This window comes from Populus alba, chromosome 15 (genome assembly GCF_005239225.2).
Source record: "Populus alba chromosome 15, ASM523922v2, whole genome shotgun sequence".
NCBI lineage: Eukaryota > Viridiplantae > Streptophyta > Magnoliopsida > Malpighiales > Salicaceae > Populus > Populus alba.
In genome coordinates this window covers 5059412-5079947 of record NC_133298.1, presented here as the reverse complement: position 1 = coordinate 5079947, position 20536 = coordinate 5059412, and the positions used below count along the sequence as shown (strand labels likewise).

Sequence of the window (20536 nt, the reverse complement as noted above, 5' to 3'; positions counted from 1 at the left end):
GACATCACAAAGCAAGACTTGCTGCAGATAATGGCGTGCTGCATTGCAGGATTTAATCCCTCTCCTTGGTCATTTGAGCACTGGAAGTCTCCTCCACTCCTGTACGCATATTTCTCACCATTTATAAGTAAGGAATCCAGTCAACTGGAATTGCATGATCACACAAAGCCCTCTTCTACTGGAAAAAGTTCCGACCACCACGCTTGAAAACAGCCATTTTCAATCTCCAGTTACACACTGGAATCAAAACTGGATCACAACTGGCAGCAGAAACTACAACGCTAGAAGTTACATGCATCGACTTCAAATTCTGTTATAAGTTCATCCTCGCAAGGAAATTGAAGTGCATCAATGAATGATCACTGCCGTGGAAGTTTTCCATAAATCAGACTTTCACCGAGCCTCGGTATTGAAATCAAAATCATGGCTTTTGAATATTCCAAACATGGTATGGTATGCTCTTTCAAGTGGGAACAGAAGATCCTTAACATCTAGGGAGGAAAGTTGGCAGAGCAGCCAAAGGTAACCTTTACAGTGATATAACATTTCAAACCTACTTTCTATGATAACAGTTGCCGAATTTTCCATGAGATGTTAACAGTTTTGAGTGATTGGAGAAGTACGAACGAAGTGCTAAAAACCAGGTGCCTATGTAATTGTTTATAAACCACAAAACCCAGAACACAACAATAAGCTTTGCATCAGCGTAATAAGGAAGATAGGTCCATGAACCTGACCTGATTGAAGAAGGGAATCATTGATGTTCAAAACTCTCCATAATGAACCACAAAGAAATTAAAACCTGCTTGAATTTATCCGTTACAAAATAAATGGGAATCTGATTTGACACAAACATGGGAAGGCCATTCAGGAGCCACCCCTGCTCATCCTTCGTCACTAGCAATCAATCTGTCTCCGAAACTAAAGGAAGAACCAGACTTGAAAGGGTGACTTTTGTTGAAGGGGGTGCATGCATTATGGCCATAAATATTACCCGACCAGATACTGGATCATGACCAAGCCATTCAACAACAATGTCAGGGGACAATTGCAGGTGAGGCTATAGAGCCAAGGGAACATGGACAACCGAGCAAACATTTGAGAATGAAAGTCCTGGAGTTGTGCAAAACCCAACACGAACTGAAAACTAAGAACCCGAAAGTAGCCTCGAATCTGAGAGAAGCTAGGGGGGGGGGGGCAAGTACCGAAAGATGCAAAATTTGCACATCCAACTCTGAACAGCATGGATTGCAGTAATAATATTGCACAAGATAAATTACAATTCTACCAAACTGCGAAACAGCATGCATGAACTAAAATGGTAGACAGGCTTAAAAGAGGGTACTTTGTAGTTTTGTAAGGAGCAATTCAATTGCTAACTAGAAACACGCTCAAGTTTCCATAACACTACAATTTAACATTGAAGATAAAACAAAAACGAATATTGATATTGATTCACCTCAAACTTTTAAAAGCTGCATTTTATTTGAAAACGCGATGGCAATCCAATCAGGCAGTGCAGCAGACCACTGAAGCTGGTTAATTTCAGAAGCAGCAGAGCACATGGACATTGGATCAATCCCATTAGGTCCAGCCACAGTAGGCAACTCCCAAATAAGAGCCTGTGAATCATCACCAGCAGAACAAATATGACAACAACTCTGCGGAGCCCAAGCAATCGCATTCACACTCGAACGATGCCTCTCCAACTCCGCAACAGGTATTGTTGGGGACCTAATATCCAAGATCACAACTTTATTGCTATCCATCAAAGTGGTGGCCATATACCTCAAATCCTGCTTGTTCCAAGCCAATCTCAACAAGGGTGTATCAGGTCTAGGACTCTCATATATAATAGTAGAATGTTCCTTATCTCTTAAATCAAAAATCCTAACTGACCCATCAGCTGAAACTGAAGCGAAAACCCTTGCTTCACCCCAAGCAATATCATAAACTTCCTTATCATGAGCTATAAGTTGTGTTTCAACAGCACCCTTTTCAATATCCCAAATCGTACAGGTTGTATCAATACTACAAGTACCAATTCTTTTAGGTTCAATATCATTCCAATCAAAAGAAGTTAACGGAGCACAAAACTCACCCGTCTTACTATTGTTGAGCACAAAAACAGGCTCAATAGAAGCAGAGTCTCTAACTTCCCATAAGCGAAGATAGTCACCAGAAGAGGCTAAAAGGTCATTGGACTTGTGAAGAGAGGAAGGGCTGAACATGAGCTTGGTGGGTGGATAAGGGTGTTCAAGAGAGAGATTTTGATGGGTTTTGACAGAGAGGGTTTCAGGGTCAAAAGAGACAATGTCTATGCGGTTGTTGTAGTCTTCAGTGAAGCTGCCCAAGGCAATGCGTTGGTGTTGGTTTGTGCGAGATGGGGTCGAAGAGATTGCCATGGCATAGAGAGGGTACGGAGATTCATAGGTTATGGTGTTTTCTGATCTTAGGTGGGATTCTTGGGTTGAGTTCTCCATCGTTCATGCAAGAGATTGGATCTCTGTGTTTTCTTGGGGTGTTTTGGCGTTGGGGTCAACAGGGTATTATTGGGTTTCTCGTGGTTTTGAAGATGGGATTTGTGAGTTTTCGAGGAGGGTGGGGGAGAAGGTGAAAATTCAACAGTTCAGACTCCTTCAACTGAACCGACTTTCGGAGCAAGCTTCCGTAGGAGAGGGATGGATCACGTGCGGTGGGTGGCTTTCTACCTAACTCGTTAGCTAGTTTTAGTTAGATAATCTGGTTGCCGCCTGCTGCCAAGCTTTCTGCCGCAGAGCATCCACACCTTTACTCTCTAAAATAACTATTGTTATTTTTGAAATATTATGAATATTTTAAAATAAAAAATATTATCATATTTACATTTTTTAAAATAAAAAATCCTGAATATTTTAATAATTATATTTCAACAATTATGTTCTTAACAACAACTTCATTTTTACTTCCGAATAAACCACTTAAACTTTTATTTTCGTTCATCATTTCTCTCACCTTCTCCATCCCAACTATATATTTTGTTCATCCAATCTTTATGGCTTTTAAGAAATTCTTACTTGGAATGTTTTTTCATGATTTAGAATTATTTGGAGCAACGAGCTAGTGAGAGATGATTATCGCGACAACACGGTCCTTCCAATCCTCGCTGGAGACTTGAAGGTCATATAGCTTCATGCTGGGCAGCATTGATTGCATGCATTGGAAATGGAAAAATGTACAGCACCGTATGTATTCAAGTCATGTCCATGATCCAACAGTTATTCTACAAGTCGCGGCTTCATATGATCTTGAGTTATGGCATGCTTCCTTTGGATCTGATCTCACAACAACATTCTCTTTTCTTTTCTGAACTAGCAAAAAGATGCATTCTGTGTTAACTATTCATCAAATAGACATAACTATATATGAAAGGATATTATCTTGCTCATGGTATAGATCCAACATGCTAAACTTTTGGAAAAACAATTCCATCACCACAAGGAAATAAACAAAAGTTCTTTGCAGCAGCTCATGATTTGCCATGATTCGTGAATAGGCAGGCATGTGTAATACTTTCTCCCCTATATAATACAGTGATTCATCCACTCTGACAAAGCACAGCCCAGCATCACAGTTTGTGCCTCACTTTTCCTATGTTCTAAACAAAAGTTCGAGACCAGGCTGTTTGCAGGAAGAAAAAAAAAAGGAATTCGTTGCCTCACAGCATAGGCTTAGGAAAACTGTCTTTCCAGTTTTACTAAATCAGCTGTGCTTTTAGTAAACACCGCTTGAGAACAGATAGCTTGAGAAACCAATGAACATTATAGGAGACAGGGCTGACCTCTAAAGATTTACATTAGAAGAAACGCACGCTCTAAGAGGAACACCTACAGCCTAATATTTGCTCAAACTTTGTAATTCAGACTTACATATATTTCCTTGTATAGAACAACAGCACAGTTCACACATCAGAGCAAGAATTGCACGTTTCCCTATGTAATTCAATTCAAGATCATAATAATTGATTATTGTGGGATGGTACCTGAAAATTTCAATCCCCGGTTTTTTCACAGCATTATAGAAATGAACCCAAAAAAAATATGTTCTTCCACCCATTTCCCCATAACCAAATCTAGCTCCAAAAAACCCTTTTTGTCTGCTCATATACAACAACCTTGAACACAATCAAGTTTTGAGAGAAAGAATTGAACTTCGACACCTTGAACTTTTGAAGAGGCTGAAGAGTCTCTCTCAAAATCAATTCACACCATCTTTTCTTCAAAAAAACGTAGAGAGAGATGGATCTGTGCCAGCCATCTAGATCTATTTGTCGTGCCTTCTGAGCCAACAAAGAACAAAGTATGGAAGAAGAGAAATGGGGAGGGGGACTCAAATCAAGAAAGAAACCCTGGTATGCTACTGTCAACCCTTTTAGAGCATCTAGCACCATGCTCTCTACATTTTACCCAAGTTTTTGCGCCAAAATAGCTAAAAATTGCTAGCTAAAAATGATATCACATTCATGCTCTTCAAAATAGAGTCATGAATATTTTTTATTATTTTTTGAAATGATTAGTGATTATTATTTACATAAAATCTTCTTTAAAAACATGTTCAGAATGAGCACCGTCCAAACAATGAAATAAATTGCCATTCCTTAAAACTCTTTTTGTTGGCTCTCCAAGCCATCTCCTGTGTTCATCATAAGAAAATTGCTGGTTGCAGCATTTACAAGAATGTCAAGTCTGCCAAAATGTTTGACAGTAGATTCAACCACCCAAATTGCATCTCATCTTTTGCAAACATCTCCCTCGAATCTTATCTCCTTTCTCTTGTTTGTTCTCGATGTTCAAAAGAGTCTGATTTCACAGATTCAAATGAGGAACTGCTTGCAACATACATGAGAAAAAAATATTTTCACTTGCACACTCACAAACTCAGAAACTAAGTTTATCATATATCCAACTAAATAAAAAATTGATGGTTAGCATTGATGAATGAATTACTGGGGAACAAAAAATATAGCAGTACAAAAGAATCACTAGGGACAGGCGATTACCCAACACCTTCACAAGCTTTTCAAAATAACGAGCACAAACATGATTTTTCATATAACTTCAAAAAACAACATTACCAAACACATTTAACTTGAGAAGAGAAAATAATTCATGCAATCCCATTACCTTATGAATTGAAGAAGCCAGGTCTGAAGGATTTGACAGTGATTTCTTCTAATAATCAAGATCGTTAAGCATCTCTTTCAATTCCACCTCCATTGCTGCTGCTAATCACTTTCTCGCTCTCTCTCTCTCTCTCTTTAAATCTAGAATGTGTGGTTCAGCTTCAAGATCTACAAATGTAAAAACAGAAATTAAAAAGGAAATCTTTCAAAGTTTAAAAGCCAAAAACACAATTGAAGAATCCAAAGAAAAAAATCAAAATCACATGCAAATCACCCAACCCGAATAGCTCCAACTCATCCCACACAACACCATAACATTTCAGCCACCACCATAGACTGAGCAGCAACCGAAACAGAAACTAGAAGCACAACCCCATCCTCCACTCTTTCCTTTCCCGCGATCACCTTCTTTCTCGCTACCAACCGAGGAGTGCTACAATACTCGCTACATATAGCGAGTACTGTTCATAGTGTTAGAATAGGTAGCCAAATAGAGAGTAACAGTGCTATTCTTTTTTTCACTCATACTAGCTATTATAGCTAAGGATTAAGTTTGGTATCATGAGCGTGGATGTTCTTACCCGCCATTCCCTCTCGTCTAGCGCTGTAAATTGGAGAGTGCTACAGTACTCGCTATACAGCGAGTTCTGTTCACAAATCTAAAATGGCGAGCTATTTATACCTGCTCTGCAAAAATTTTAGTGCTCTGCAAAAATTTCTACCTGCTGGCCTTCATAGCTGAGGAATCCTTGGATACTCTTGCTGTCGGTGTTTTACCGCGGGATATATATAAACAAATATATATATATATAGGTTTTTTTTCAACTTGTTGTCTCATATAAAAAATTTTAAATTAAAAAAGTTTATACAGTTATTTAATAAAATAATTTAAAAAATATTTTTATAAATAAAAAAATCATTAATAATAATTAAAAAATATAAAAATCAAGATATTTAATCAAATAATATAAAACAATTAACCAGATGTTTTTATTAAACATATTTATTAAAATTATTTTTTATTCAATAAAACAATAATAAAAATAAACATAAATATTAAATTGAAAGAATAACATATAAGAAAAACAAAATATTTATGCAAAGCATGTATTATAAATATTATATAAAAATAAATATTTTTTTAAAAAATAAAATTTATTTATATAAAAATATAAAAAAAATAAATATATAATTAAAATAAATATTAAAAAAAAATTTAATAAGCAAAATAAAATCTCAGAAAAAAGATTAAAAAATAAATTATGGCTCAAGTAAATGACATAACTCGATTAAAAAAGATTAGAAAGACTATAAAGTTATTTCACAAAAAAATATTAAACAATAAAATAAAAAAATAAATCAAAAACAAAAATGATGGCTTTTTGAATTTATGATATGGGTTATTAAATAAAAAATACTATAAATAAAAAAATTATAAAGTTTAATTTTTAATAAATTAATACTGAAAAATAAAAATGAAAAAACAAAAACAATAATAAATAGGATTTAAAATGAAAAATAATAGTTTAAATAATAAAAATAAAAAATAAATTAAAGCACATTTTTATTGGAGAGTTAATATGAAGGAATTAAAAGTAAAATTTTAAAAATAAAAAAATATTTTAATATATTTTTAAATAAAAAATATTTTAAAAAAGTAATTTATAATGATATATGAAGTGGCGGACCCCTTGACACCAGAGGGCATCATCAACCAAGAAGCCAACAAAGGGATATTATCTGATCCGAAACTCATAGCGGCCCTCTGCTCCTCACATCCAATCCTCTGCTTCTCACCATTTCTTGCGCACAAACTCCTCCTCCCTTCTCCCTTCTCGCAGTGGACCTAATCTCAAAAACCCAATCTCTTACAAAAACTAAACGCTGCTAATTGCCTTGCGCACCACAACACAACACAAGCATCATAACTGTCATGTCACCAACCTCTCCACCTCCACCACCGCACCAAATACACATAACCCCCAAACCCGCCACCACTTTCCCTGACCTCTTCCTCACAGCACTCTCCATTATCTTCCTCTTCTCCTCCTCCTCCTCCTCCACCACCACCTTAACCTCCTTCCCCAAACCCCACTTCCCCAAACTCCCTTTTCTCTCCTTCCCATCAAGCCCTCGTAGATTCCTGAAAATTCCCTCCATGTCCGTCTCTAGAAAGACGAAAAACAGCCACCATTTCTCTACCCCACAATCTCTCTCTGATTGGCTCAAACCTCGCCTGCCATCGGACTCCTTTGCCTCATGGGGTATCAAACCAGGCACCAAAAATATCCACAATCTCTGGCTCGAAATCTCTCAAGGGGAGACCTTTTTAGCTGACTCTACTCCTCCAATTCGCACAGTTAATGTAGTTACTGTTAAAATCATCAATAAGAATCAAACTTTGATTGAATCCCATCAAGAATTATCCGATGGCAGTGTTAGAAATAGGTGTAGACCGTTATCAGAGAAAATGAAGCCTAACGAGTCTTTTAAAGATGCAATCTTTCGTGCTATAAATGAAGAGCTCGGTTCAATTTTGAAGGATGGTAATGAAGTTAGTATTAATATTGTGAATGGTTCTTACAAAGAGAAAGTTGAGGAGAGAAATTCAATGTCTTATCCGGGCTTGCCGGCACGGTATGTGTTGTATTCAGCGGATGTAGAAGTGAATGGATTGCCTGATGGAGAGTTTTGTACTGAAGAGGCTGAAGAGTATCCTGATTCGGAGGAGAAGAGGGTTGCTGAGAAAGCTGTGTCTGTTAAGAAGCATTTTTGGAAATGGGTTAGTTCTGATTCAGTTCATTCTTGATGGATTATCAGTTTTAGTTTTTGAATGGCAATTGAGGTCAACTTGTTATTTTTTGAACACGATCAGATAATGGCTCTTATTGTCGATCATGTTGTTTTGAGACAAATGAGATGATGAATAGCAATATTATACCAGTCTTAGTTTTTTTATGAAGTATTGTTATTATTTAGTTTACGGGATTGATATGAATATCAGATATTACAAGATTCATTTTGAATTTATATGAATATTTTTTTTTATTGGTTTATGTCGTTGAGATTGATAGTATTAGAATCATTCTTCTTATCAATTTATAATTTCAGAACCTTATAGTAGTAATTGCTTTACAAGCTCCATGCTTTAGTTTCAATTCAGGTTTTGGCTGTCCTTTGGTTATGTACCCTTTGGTGATTATAGCTTTGCAATTATAGAATGAGTTGAGGCTCTTTGTTTTTGAGTGATGATGGCAAGATTTAGGCTTGTAATTGAGCGATGGTGGCAGGGTTCTGGATGGAAATTTTGAGTGTCTATCTTTGGTTGCAAATGACCTAGAGCAGAATCCCTGTAGTGTTAGTTTAGGATTGTAGTTGCAGGGATAACCAATTAACACAGCAAGCTTTTAATAGCTAGGAATTGCTCCTTCCTGTGGTGAGAGCGTTCAGTCCATAAGAGTACTGTGGAGATGGATGTGCATGCCCCAATGCAACAATTGCTGTATCATAACAGCTTCATGTGTCATTGACAAAAAACCAGGCCAGCTTCCTGCATGGTGTTTCTCTCCTCAACACCTAAAACTGTGAGAATTTGCTTCTTCAAAGGGATTTCCCTATACCTTTTACAGCTGATTCTCTCAGTGAACAAACATATGGAAAGGAATGATACACGTGTGAGTGTGACTCCACATGCTTGCTCATTTTTTTTTATAGCTGAGCCTTTATAAAAGCTAAAATTTAGTCATTTCCAAGCACAACATTATGTGAAGAAAACACTTTCAGTTGTTTTCAGGTCATCTGAATAAATGGAGTATCGGTAGAAAACCTCTTTTTTGCTGTTTAGGTCCCCCCCCCCATGGGGCACAAGCAGGCATACCTGCATGTTCTGTTAACTCATTGAAGGGAATGTATGCTGTACACATTGGAGCCTGCTGGTGATTATGACCTACCATTTTAGACAAAAGTACAGATATTCTCTAGTTTTCTAGTCTGTTTGGAAGGAAAGCTTACGCCATAAAATTCAGTTTAATCGAATTTCAAGTGAGTTCAACTAGCAAAGTAGTTGTGTTTCGAAAAAATACCACTCGAATATATCTATGAAAATTTGACCCCAAGATACTGTATCTGTGTCTCATGTCCTCTCTCTCCAGCTCAATCTGTTTCATCTCCTCTATCTATCTCTCCACATGGATATCGCATCCATATTTCTTCCTCCCTCAATCGCACATTTTGATTGTAAGTGTATGCTGTGGAGAACCCCAAAATGGTAGGACAGTAACCATGGAATTTCTTTGCCAACTACGATGAAGTGTAATTTTTGTTTTATTCAACTGGTTTTGGTGGAGATGATTTACCTGTTTGGTGGTGGTGCTGCTGCTGCTGCTTGAGAATTAGGAACAAAATTGAAGGTTTGGCTATAGAGGGGTGTGGAGTTGGTATTTTAAGTTGCTTTTGATCCTGAGTTTTTAAATATGTTGATGGGTTGGAAGGATTTTCAAAGAATAAAGTATGTGAATGTTTGTTTGGTGTCGTCCTAGAGTGCTTTAATTTGGAATAGATGCCATATTTTGAGCTGAAAGGCTTATCAACCGCATTTAACAGCAATGCTTGCTTCATGTTTGCCTCTCTTCCCCTTAGCTGAGCGTGTGCTGCATTTAACCTGGTTAAAGCAAGTTCTCAAGGTTTATTAATTACCAGAAACGTATATGAGGTTGAAAGTAGCTAGCTTTTGAGATCTTGAAAATGTTGAACACTTTTGAAAAATTGTGGCGATAGATGTTTCTTGTTTCTTTAAATTTTATATTTTCTAAGAAAAATAGCGGTGGAGCTATCTTTGTCTGTATCACATTTTTCTTTCACCACAACATCACTTATTAGTCACAAAATGGTATTGAGTGTTTGATAGTTGGCTTATATTTGGCTGTGATGTTTAGACCCTGCCAATAAAAGGTACCAAATGGGGAAAAAAGAAAGAAAAAAGAATTGCAATATTAAAGCTGGTGGCACATGTATGTGCTTCCTTCAAACCCTTGTCCTTCCATGAGGGAAGAATTTATAATAGTATATTCCTGTCTTTATATGCAAAAGTTTGGCCTCTCGTGTAAAACATATTTTAGCTTTGGTTTACAATTTTACCTTGGATAGTTTGAATGATTTTTATTTTACATGGACAAGGGGAGTGGGGAGAGGATAGCTGGGATAAGAAGGGAAAGAAATATCGGTATCTTGAATTCAATCTTCACTCGTAGCATCAGATGTGTTTGATTAATATAGTGTTTTCAGCTCTTTTAGAGACAGCAAATTCCATTACCTGGAATTAGTATGTTCTTTAGTATATTCATTAGCATACAGATCCAATTCCACAACATGAGTATGGTTGAAGTCCAGAGAAAAGAAAGTGAATTTGATAAAAGATTCCAGAAATCTAATGGCCATAGGGACCCGGTAATTGTGGCTAGAATAATGTTATCTTGTGAGTATTAAAGCTGAGGGATTGACGTGGATATTTCATTCTTAGCAAAGGTAGAGTGTAAATTTCCCGCCTTTTATCTCCTTTTCTCCTCAGATTCTCATCTCTATCATTCTCTCGCCGTTTCTTTCAGCTAAGAGGACATGCAAAGAAGCAAAGTTGAAACAAGAACCCCTCAAAACTCTCTTCAATCCATAAAAACCCACCTTAAAAGAATCTCTGGAATCCTGCTTTTTCACTCTCAACCATCACATGCTAAGCGACATCAAAGTTGCAATGATGAAAGATAAAGTGCATAATCCACAAACTTTCAGTGACACTATCATCTTAAATTTAGTCTTATCGTGTACTATAATTAATTGACAACACTTAGAAGACGCAAAAACATTTAGAACTCGAACTTAATTAACTTAGCAGGTAGTGCGAAGTAACTCACAGGCAGCTTAGTTTGTTGCCTGGCGGATCTTATTCAGACAGTGGTGGAACATATAGTCCCTTGCCTTGAACTCAAAGGTCCTGTTGGGAGAGTAGGTCCAAGAGCCATAACAGCAAGGCAATTAACATTAATTCTGTATCGCCCTGAAACCCAAGTTCCGACCTTCCACCTGATTCTTCCATTCACCTTTAGATTTAGAACTAGTTTTCCAGCAGTTCGATCACGCCCCACTTCGTAATTGAAGGATGGAGCCACAGGTAATCCAGTTCCAACCAAAGATGCTGTTAATAGATTGCTATCCTGATGTCCTTGGTAGAATGGAGGAACGAAGGTGTCAACAGTTATCTGTTGACCCTTGTAGGCAGCATAAACTTGTAACTCGTCGTAGTAAATGCTGACCTTTTGATTTGGGTTCTTAGAAAGCAGGGTGAGTTGGATAGAGGAGTTGAGAAGGTTAGGACCAGAGAGGCTGAGTTGGTAGATATCAGCCTCTTTGAGAGTGAACTCAGGCTTGGCAGGTCGCAGGATAAGCCAGATCATCAGTATTAGTAAGAGAAGAGTGGCAAAGATTCCTGAGAAGGCAAAGAAAAGCTTTTTGTAGAGCTTGTCGACGTTAAGTCCTTGCTTAGCACAGTGTTTTGGAGATTTTATGGAGACTTGAGACATTTGCAGTAGGGAGGTAAAGCAGAGGGAGAGGGAAGGAGAGAGGAGGAGAACAGCAAGTTTACAGGGCTAAGGAAGGGAGAAATGACGGGGTTAATAAAAAGGAGCACTGGGAAACACACGAAGCAGCAATTATTTCGCTGTCATGCTTTTGACTGGTGCTTGTCCCGAATATGGGAGTTGCTAATAGATGGTTACTTATAAGCTTCTTGAATTCACCTTTAACTCAATGCATGGTTATAAATTCCATTAATATGTCAAGCATGCATCTCGACCGTTGGATCATTCAACTAATGCTCCCTGCTTTCTCTGAATGCAACGGATCATATAATGTACAATGCACAGCCAAGACCAAATTGAGGTGGGACAAGGTTACCCTTTTTCAGAAAAAAAAGCATTCTGACTTGTTTGGTTTTCATTACCTTGGAAGTCAATAGTACTTTCCTATATGAAATTAGAAATTCAAAAGGTGCAAGCTATTTTATACTTGTTAGGGTAGGAAGTAGTTGCTTCTACGGAATTTATGCGTCCCTATAACATATTAATGCTCATTTTGTCATTGTTTGATCATTTTCCACTAACGTTAATTTGATAGATCATTTTACCATGTCATTTGCACTTCCAAGCTCAGTTCAAAGTTATAACCTTACCAGAGCAGTATGAAAGTAGTCCTTTTTCAGGTACATAGGATATCAGGATTATTACAGCTACTCCTATAATTCCTATCAGAAGAGCTATTGTTTTCAGTTTCTGCTTTATTTTTGTTAAATACTCACAGAAAGAGGGACATTGAACATCTGATTGGGGTTCCAGTATCTAAGATTGGGAACCTCTATCAAACAATGTTCATGCATTTTCTCAACAACCTTTACTTTTCAGGTTTTTATTGTATGCATGCTTTTACAAGGGAAGGATCGTATATCTAACATGGTGATTGACAAGATAGGATAAGTTGGAAACACTTTAATGATAATTGTAAGGAAAGTAAGGCTTTTAAAAGAGCAAGACTCGATAGTGTAGTAGCCAGTAGCCTTTCTTGTGGAGTAGTGGTGATAAGCATGTAATGTACGCAAGCAATAATGCAATGGCCTAGTGGCTTCTCCATAACTCTCTTTACTTGCTCAGCTTGTGTTCTAGTAAAAGGCTAAGAACCAACTAATTGTGTTGAAAATGAAGTTTTGATGAAGATATTATAAGTTGATGGTGATAATAGTCTCGTTTAACTAACCACAGATTGACTAATTAAGAGTTTTCAAGTTGTGGGTGTCTTTTGTTTTATTGAGCTGTGCACTGTAGAGAGTTCAAAGAAGAGAAAACATGGAGAATCTCTGAAATAGCTTTTAGGAAGCGGCTGCCATTGTTTATTACTTGAGAAAAGGGTTGATATAGTCAGTGTCATGATTGTTACAATCTCAGCCGTTTGACAATTCGATGTCGTGTATCGCTGCCGTCGATGCATGCCACGAATACCAATCATTTGATCAGTGCACTGGTCAGGTAAGCCTTGCACGATGAAGCCATGGGACCCCCTAATCAGGATCTCCAAAGGAATATTTAGTGCTAGGACCCATTGACCCTACTTGAAGTGCCCACAAGCCATTAGAGGTTTGAAATCAAGGGAAAGAGTAGTTTTATCCTCTTAGGTTCACTTTTGAAAGGCTCTTATGTTTTGCTGTTTTCTTGTCTTCCAATCAAACAAGAAAGCTAGATGGCCACAGGATCCTAGTGATCTCTCAATTGCTCTTCTTTTTCTGGCCAGAATTTGCTTTTTTCTCCTTGTTATAAAATATAGTGCTGAATTGTATACTTCACCTATTAAAAAAGAACTCGTCAACTATCTAACTTACGGTTATATATATATCACTTAATATATGATGGAGATATATGTATTATATATGATAGCAAGGGACATTAAAATAGTAGTTTGATGTGTTCTTAATTAGTAATCATTTTCTTATTATCATGTATTCACAGTTGTAGATGAAGCTTCTATTATAAAGCAAAGTTAAGAACTTGTGTAGATAAGGATTGAAATCTCCGAGAGGCAGTAGTTGTGGATGGACAATGTCATGTTTCCACCAATCCTGCCTTGCGTTCTTTTCTAGGGTGGTGGTGGGCTAGCAATATTTAGGCAACAGTCAATCAGAAAAAGCTATATCAGATCCTGAAATCACAGCAGGCACATCCCATCCATGGCAGTGCCCCCCCTTGAATTGAATTGTTTTCAAGCCCACGTATTTTTCAACATTTGGAATATTCCATTGCATTATCATCATCATTCAAGGGGTATTGTATTGGTCGGTAGAGAGCCATTTGGCACAGTAAATAAAGGTCGAGAAAAAGCAAGCAACCTTAATGGCCTCTGCTTTTAACTACTCTTTTTTGAAACTTCACTTTCACCATATCAAACACTCTAGGAGAGAGAAGGAACAAATGCAACATGTTAAGCACACTTGAGCCCACAGGAACAGGAATCACTTGTGATCGTTGCATTGGTGACTGCCAAGCTTGCCTACTGTCCTGGTCACAGGAAACAAAAAATAGAGTCCATTCAACCTAAAATCTTGACCTACTCGGGGAAACAAACGAGGACAAGTTCTTCGACAACGATGTGAAAGCACGTTTACCCAGCCTTCAAGAGATTCAAAAGCTTTCGGACAGATTAAACAAAAAGACCGCACCATAAACCATGGCTTGATTTAATCAGAGCTGTTGAGAATAGAAACCCTTAATGGATTTTGCTCAATTACTATTACATTTGCTCCAGCCTCCAGGCATTCTAAGTGAGTCGCAAATTATAGCCGCTATCTTAGTGGAACTCATTTCATATTAGATACAAACAAGAATAGACTGTTCACAGCCATTAGGCATAAACATAAACCTGTTTATAGTATCTGTATAGCTGAGACTGCAGTTTTACAAAGCTATTACTAGCTTAATCAAACAAATTACAGCATCTGTAATACAATGGTTTGAAAGATACAATGTAGTCAGGAAAATGGCCAAAGAAACAAAAAAAGAAGCCAGGTGCAGATGAGCTGGTTTGGTCCTCCTATATTTTGAGACGTGAAGATGGCAGTTTTTCCTAGTTCGTGTACTAGATACCTACGTGTTTTTTAAGTAACAGAACCTACGAGTAAAAATTTAAGATAAGATGTTCCTCGCAAAATGTGCGGAAGAAAAACCTGCGAAATAGAAAACTAAGCTGTCATATCCAGAAATCAGCTCAGCATGAATGTGATGTCGGGAACATCTTCATACTCTTTACATATTGTTCCCTCTAGACTTCACAGAGCATAAGGCAAAAACAATCAGTGCCGGGTAATTTATGTCCAAGTTATCACAGAATCCACTCTAATTGACTGTAATTACAGTATCATACTATCACTTGAACTCTCACTCTACTGGTCAGTTTCAGCAGGTGAAGGATCAATGTGCACTTGACGTACAAATTGTCCTTTTACCCTAGGACGCTGCTCAGCAAGTTTTTTTCTGCTCTCATACCGAACCTGCACATAAAATTCTTGTGAGCACAATGAATCACATATTTTCTGTTCTAACTAGTGTAACTAAAAGTGTTTCTCACTCTGTCAATGAAACCAGACAGGAATCAATGCTAAAAGTATTATTAGTTGCTGTGGCAGTGGAGAAGATGACATACCTTCTTTTCATAGCATCTCTCTTTACGCTTCAAGCGAAACTTGGTAAGAGCTGCTTCTCTTTGAATAGATCGATGAGAGTTTGAGTTATGTGTGAAAACACCTTCTTCATTCTTGCTCTCAGAAGCAGCCCTGACAGTAGCAATTTGATCAGCATTTCTGTAGCTTCCAGAAGCACTTCCATAGCCTATGCTGTTAAAGTGACTAGCAGCTCCATTACAGAAACTGCTACTTGCACTCTGATCAGCGGCGGAAGAAATATGTTCTCTACCTTCCAAAGAATCCAATTTGTTTTCTTGCTTTTGTAGAGAACCATCGATGGAATCATTTGCATTTTGACCAAGTCGATCACAGAGCTGTACAGAGGTGCTCCCATAATTGGAACATTGAAATGGGTTCACTTTATGGATGGGTTCTTTCTGGCTAGCTGAGCTTTGACTCATCATTGGTGATAAATCTGATTGTTTACAAAATATTGGGGGAAGCACAGCACCATAACTGTTGCATAGATTATTGAACCTTGTATCTTTCACAGGAATGTGGATCGGAAATACTTTTTCGCCGGAAGATGAAGTTACAATTTCATATTCCTTGGTTTGACCAGCAGCAAGAGAGATAGCACTTCTTCGAGTACTTGGTGCTAGGCTCAAGGCATCGGAGTTGTAGCCATTAACATTACTGGATATGTTTCCGTCATAATTGGCCCTGAATTCTTCCTGATTCCCATTATTTGCCAGTGCTGAATGTGGAAGCTGCGAAGCCCTGTTAGTGTACCTGCAAGAACATCGGTGAATGCATTAGAAAGCAGATGCTACAGACTATATCAGTTTATCTCCTGATAATTTAGTAACTGCTTAAACATAAAATGAATCAAGGATATAGAAACTAGATATAGGAACTCGCCACGTAAAGGCTGATGCATTAGAGTGCTGGAGAGTGTGTCTTTCTTCTGTAACTTGAGTCTCAAAACCACTAGGATGAGATCTTCTCAAGGAAAGATCCAAATGTGGAGAAGAACCAAAGTGGATTTCGACGTTATTGAAAGAACTGTGATTCGTAGATGCTCCCATGAAGTCAATGGCTTCTCTAGGAGAGTTGGCAAGGGCACCAATTTTGTCACAGCCCTCGATGGCAATATTAGCTGTCATTCTTCCACTTCCTGGAGTAATTTCCTTGTCCACCGTAATTTTATCAGAATCCTCACAGACAGCTGTAGCTGAACCTAATTTAAGTGAAACATACACAATGTTAGTTCTCCTCACATACTTTAACAAATATGATATTGCTAGATGAAATTGTTCAGTATTTTTACCTTCAGCTTCACTATCACGCACAAGCAATTTCTGACCCAAATTCACATGCTCTTCGTGCTTCTGCATATTCATGTCAGTCAATGAAAATTTGCTCCATACTGGCTGCAAAAATTCCTGCATGTTTTCCATGCGGGCACCGTCAGCTTCCAAGCCTGGCTTTGTACAAGAGCTCTGCAAGAGAAAGGAAACATGCACTCTCTACATCAAACCACATGTAGCCAACTTAAACTGGAAGGAAATTTCTTTTAACCATAAATGTACTCTTAGATGCAGATATGTATGTCCCTGATGACACATACGTTTGAGCTTATTGAGTTATTCAATTATCCCAGGAGCAAAATTCACCTAAGGGATTCAGCATTCTAGATGGACAGTCAATCCATTCGAAAGAAGATTCTCATATGGAATCTGAATAAGTCTAGAATAAGCGATTGAGATAAATTAATGGCCCAGCTAAGAGGATGAATTCAAACAATGACTAAAGATTTAAAACATGGAGTTCTCAATCAAATTAAACCTGACAAAGGGGTTTCAGTTGAGGCTATAACTGAAGAATGGACTCATGTTTCCCAAATAACATTTCAAGAACCCACAACCTAACCTGAATAGGTTGGATTGGCTTGAAATTTTCCCAGCCGTGTTGACTATACAAAACAAAACTCACCACAAAAGGAACTGAAATGCATTTATTTCCATTTAATACTAAATCATCACTTCACGCTATTTATAAAAGAAATACGTATTGGTAGTATGATAGTTATGCTTTTATTACAGAAGCATATGAAAGAATAAAGCAACATCTTTTAAGATAGGTTTCATGCTAAGCCAAGCACCAAGTACATCATGTGCTGTCTGATATATGAAAAGAGTGCTAACCTGAGAATCACTCCTTTTCACCGCTTGTTCTTTACATCTCTGGATAGAAGCCATTTCACCACTTGAATGATTGCCGGCAGCATTATTTTCAGAAGTTGCTTCAGTCTTATCCTGTCCAACACTTTCATCATGGGGGCCATTTCCTCCACCAAGGGACTGAGAAATAGGAACTGATTAGGGCTTAGATAGAATGGGCCTTCAACTAAAATGAAAAAGGAGAGAAAATAATATAAAAATGATCAAGTGCAAAGAAGGCATACAGATTGTTTTCTCCATACATGCTGCCACAAGTTTCTCAGTTCATTCTTCCTAATAGGCTTAACAAGATAGTCAGCAGCACCTCTCAACATGCATTTATAAACTGTTTTAATTGAATCCTGAGAGGACATCACTGCCAAATCACCCAAAAACATCGGTGTAAGCTCCCTTATAATTGGGGATAATCAAATCATTTCTATTCATCTAGAAATTAATTCTTCCTATCATACTTATGACTGGAATGTTTTTGCAAATCTCGTGCTCCATAATAAGAGTAAGAAGAGCATATCCAGATACTGATGGCAAATCCACTTCGGTCAATATGAGGTCTATGTTGTGTGGTCTTTCTTTCAGTATCTCCCATGCCTTTAAGCCATCAGAAACAGTAGCAACTGCTCAACAGAAAAGAAAAAAGAGAAGAAAATCATCTCAGTACTTACAAAATGGAGCATGCTATAAAATGTTAAGAATATCATCTTAGTGTGTGGCCTATTTTTGTGCTGAATATATTGTGGCATTAGCAAGTAGAAATAAAATAAAAAATTCAAAGGAAGCAATCAGCTAATACTCCTTAGAAGCCCGACCCAGCAAGTCAAGGATCTCAAAGCAATAATGAATCCATGTTAAACATTTATTTAGTGAGTATCAGACAAGCTTCATCACACATATAAAAGCATTGAAGAGAACATGAATGGCTTAGGAAACTCAAGAAGGTCTAAATGATAATTATCTTTCTTTTTTTTGGTACAATGTCTAACTGAAATGACCATAACCTTTGATTTACTCAGAGTAAGAGTCCTGCAAGATATACATGAAAAGCTTTTCCTAATGTCACTCTTAAGGTCAAAATCCACCATTCCACTGGCTTCGGACCCGTTGTGAGCTCCAGGGTCATTGTTTTTGGGAAATTTAGGCTCATTCATATTCAAATCTTGATTAGCTATTTTTCTTTCCTCTCAAATTAAGCCTAGACTTCCTTTATGAGCATGTATGTTGGCTTTTTAGAGCTTTCCTTCGCTACCTGATGCATCAGAACTGATTAAAAGCACCTGTACTTTTCCAGTTTTTACTTGTACTGATTCCAACTTATCCATCAAAACCAGAATAGCTAATAGATGGAGGAGATAAAAAAAGGAAAGAGAATATATTTCTCATTGTAATACAAAGAAGATCTTTTCCTCATCTCAAAACAGAAACCATGGCAACCAATAACTAGCTTAACAATAAATTAACCTCAAATCATAACTTTCACATAAAACTAACAGACCTCATCTTCAAAGATCAAGTTTAGACCAACATATACATATAAAAAGCCTGCAACTTGAGTCCCAGAGCCATAATGTTACAAACAAAAAAGATTCTCCATCAAACAAAGACAAGCCCACATCACAATTATCATGCTTTAAAAAATCAACATAAGCATCAAAACGAACAAGAACCCAGTTCACCAATCACATAATAAACACAAGATTCAAAAAAGAAGAAGAAGAAGCAATTGAACCAAATTTAGAAACAAGACCAAGCAACTTACCTTTATAACTACATTTTCTAAGAAGAGCGGCAATTATCTGTCTAGTTGAATCATCAGCTTCAACTAACAAAACCCTTAATACCATTCTTGGTAAAAATCTCTCCCATCTCACTAACCCATTATTTGAACCTTCACCTTCTTTCTTCTTCCTCTTCCTCTTCACCTCTCCTGTCTCACTCTCTGTTTCCTCTTTACTCTGTTTCTCCTCCTCTGTTTCACTTCCTGTTTTCACTTCTAATTCTTCACCACTACTAACCACTACCTCTCCCATGATGTTACAGCCTCTCCCTGCCTCTAAAGTTTCGACATTTTTTAGCCTCGATATTTTTTTTGCGTGCGCGTGCGCGGTTTTTCGTGGTCTTCTTGGTGGCTTGGTGCAGCATAAAACACAAAAAAATCTAAATATTCCAGGAAATATCTGAAATAACCCACCACCTCTTTTTCATCATCAAAAAAACAAACCCACCACCTCTAAAATGAGGCCAAGATCCAATGGTTGTAATACAGAGTCTATTGCCTATCCCGTCTAATCTTAGGATCCACAGCGTGCCATCCCTACGAGCATCCAAAATATCTAAATGCCTGTAGTGTACGGTCCATGTTTATGGATTAAAAGGGAATATGGCTTTCCTTTTTCTTTCTTTTTTCCCTGTATTACTTGTTGCTTTTTAAAATTATTTTTTATTTTTTTTAGTGTGGGATACTTTGTTTGCTGGGTTGGGGTCTTAAAGATATTTTTTTGTTGTTGGTGCTTTGAAGGAGACAGTTGTCATCTCATGGTTAGGATTTGTCCACGTGGAAGAGCATTAAGAATGGTTTTGATATGTGGTTGTGGCTTTTGTCTTTGACATTGTCAGCTAGAAATGACATGTTTTTTTTATTTGGTCTTTGCTTCCGCTGTCGTGACTGTTTTGCATTGCGGCCAAACTAGCTTTTCGATAAAAATCAAATTTTTTTTTTTGTTAAAATTGAATATGGTTTATATTTTTTGGATCGTTTTGATATATTGATGTCAAAAATGATTTTTAAAAAATGAAAAAACATTATTGGCATGCTTTTCGGCACGAAAAGCTATTTGAAAAGCAACCGCTACCACACTCTCAAATATCCTCGATGACGGAAATGGCATCAAAACCAAAGGGCCTCCCATTTCACCTCTCTCTTCCTTT

General features: G+C 37.4%; 4 protein-coding genes and 1 non-coding gene across 7 annotated transcripts; 1 reads left to right on the top strand and 4 right to left on the bottom strand.

Moving 5' to 3' along the window:
* Positions 1-761: 761 nt before the first annotated feature.
* On the bottom strand, positions 762-2814 carry LOC140954129 (protein TRANSPARENT TESTA GLABRA 1-like). The gene has a single exon (XM_073404950.1). It carries the CDS (start codon positions 2481-2483, stop codon positions 1461-1463), a length of 1023 nt encoding a protein of 340 aa, XP_073261051.1. The 5' UTR covers positions 2484-2814; the 3' UTR covers positions 762-1460.
* A 585-nt stretch (positions 2815-3399) lies between these two features.
* LOC118043962 (uncharacterized) lies at positions 3400-5733 on the bottom strand. 2 transcript variants are annotated; one of them, XR_004686727.2, is made up of 3 exons: positions 5441-5733; positions 5163-5329; positions 3400-4864 (listed from the first exon to the last, which is right to left on the bottom strand). It is a non-coding gene; the product is annotated as an uncharacterized protein (transcript). The 2 variants fall into 2 exon arrangements; XR_012168081.1 differs by having other exon boundaries at positions 3400-4838.
* A 1130-nt stretch (positions 5734-6863) lies between these two features.
* On the top strand, positions 6864-8207 carry LOC118043963 (uncharacterized). The gene has a single exon (XM_035052082.2). The coding sequence runs from the start codon at positions 7095-7097 to the stop codon at positions 7968-7970; it is 876 nt and encodes a 291-aa protein (XP_034907973.1). The 5' UTR covers positions 6864-7094; the 3' UTR covers positions 7971-8207.
* Positions 8208-10359: 2152 nt separating this feature from the next.
* Positions 10360-14770, bottom strand: LOC118043964 (NDR1/HIN1-like protein 26). The gene has a single exon (XM_073404768.1). The coding sequence runs from the start codon at positions 11731-11733 to the stop codon at positions 11101-11103; it is 633 nt and encodes a 210-aa protein (XP_073260869.1). The 5' UTR covers positions 11734-14770; the 3' UTR covers positions 10360-11100.
* Positions 14771-14923: 153 nt separating this feature from the next.
* On the bottom strand, positions 14924-20030 carry LOC118043965 (two-component response regulator-like APRR5). 2 transcript variants are annotated; one of them, XM_035052085.2, is made up of 8 exons: positions 19368-20030; positions 18067-18228; positions 17839-17969; positions 17579-17734; positions 16702-16873; positions 16293-16605; positions 15392-16163; positions 14924-15239 (listed from the first exon to the last, which is right to left on the bottom strand). In XM_035052085.2, the coding sequence occupies exons 1-8, from the start codon at positions 19636-19638 to the stop codon at positions 15132-15134; spliced, it is 2085 nt and encodes a 694-aa protein (XP_034907976.1). In that variant the 5' UTR covers positions 19639-20030; the 3' UTR covers positions 14924-15131. The 2 variants fall into 2 exon arrangements, with proteins under 2 accessions (XP_034907976.1, XP_034907975.1); XM_035052084.2 differs by having other exon boundaries at positions 16293-16611; positions 19368-20028.
* Between the last annotated feature and the right edge of the window lie 506 nt (positions 20031-20536).

Bases quoted from the DNA above. Each gene is read 5' to 3' on its own strand.
- LOC140954129 (XM_073404950.1), bottom strand. From the start codon at position 2,483: ATGGAGAACTCAACCCAAGAATCCCACCTAAGATCAGAAAACACCATA.
- LOC118043963 (XM_035052082.2), top strand. From the start codon at position 7,095: ATGTCACCAACCTCTCCACCTCCACCACCGCACCAAATACACATAACC.
- LOC118043964 (XM_073404768.1), bottom strand. From the start codon at position 11,733: ATGTCTCAAGTCTCCATAAAATCTCCAAAACACTGTGCTAAGCAAGGA.
- LOC118043965 (XM_035052084.2), bottom strand. From the start codon at position 19,638: ATGGGAGAGGTAGTGGTTAGTAGTGGTGAAGAATTAGAAGTGAAAACA. The intron at 18,229-19,367 runs GTAAGTTGCTTG...TCTGTTGAGCAG, and splicing joins TAGAAAATGTAGTTATAAAG to TTGCTACTGTTTCTGATGGC. The intron at 17,970-18,066 runs GTATGATAGGAA...GTGATTTGGCAG, and splicing joins CAAAAACATTCCAGTCATAA to TGATGTCCTCTCAGGATTCA.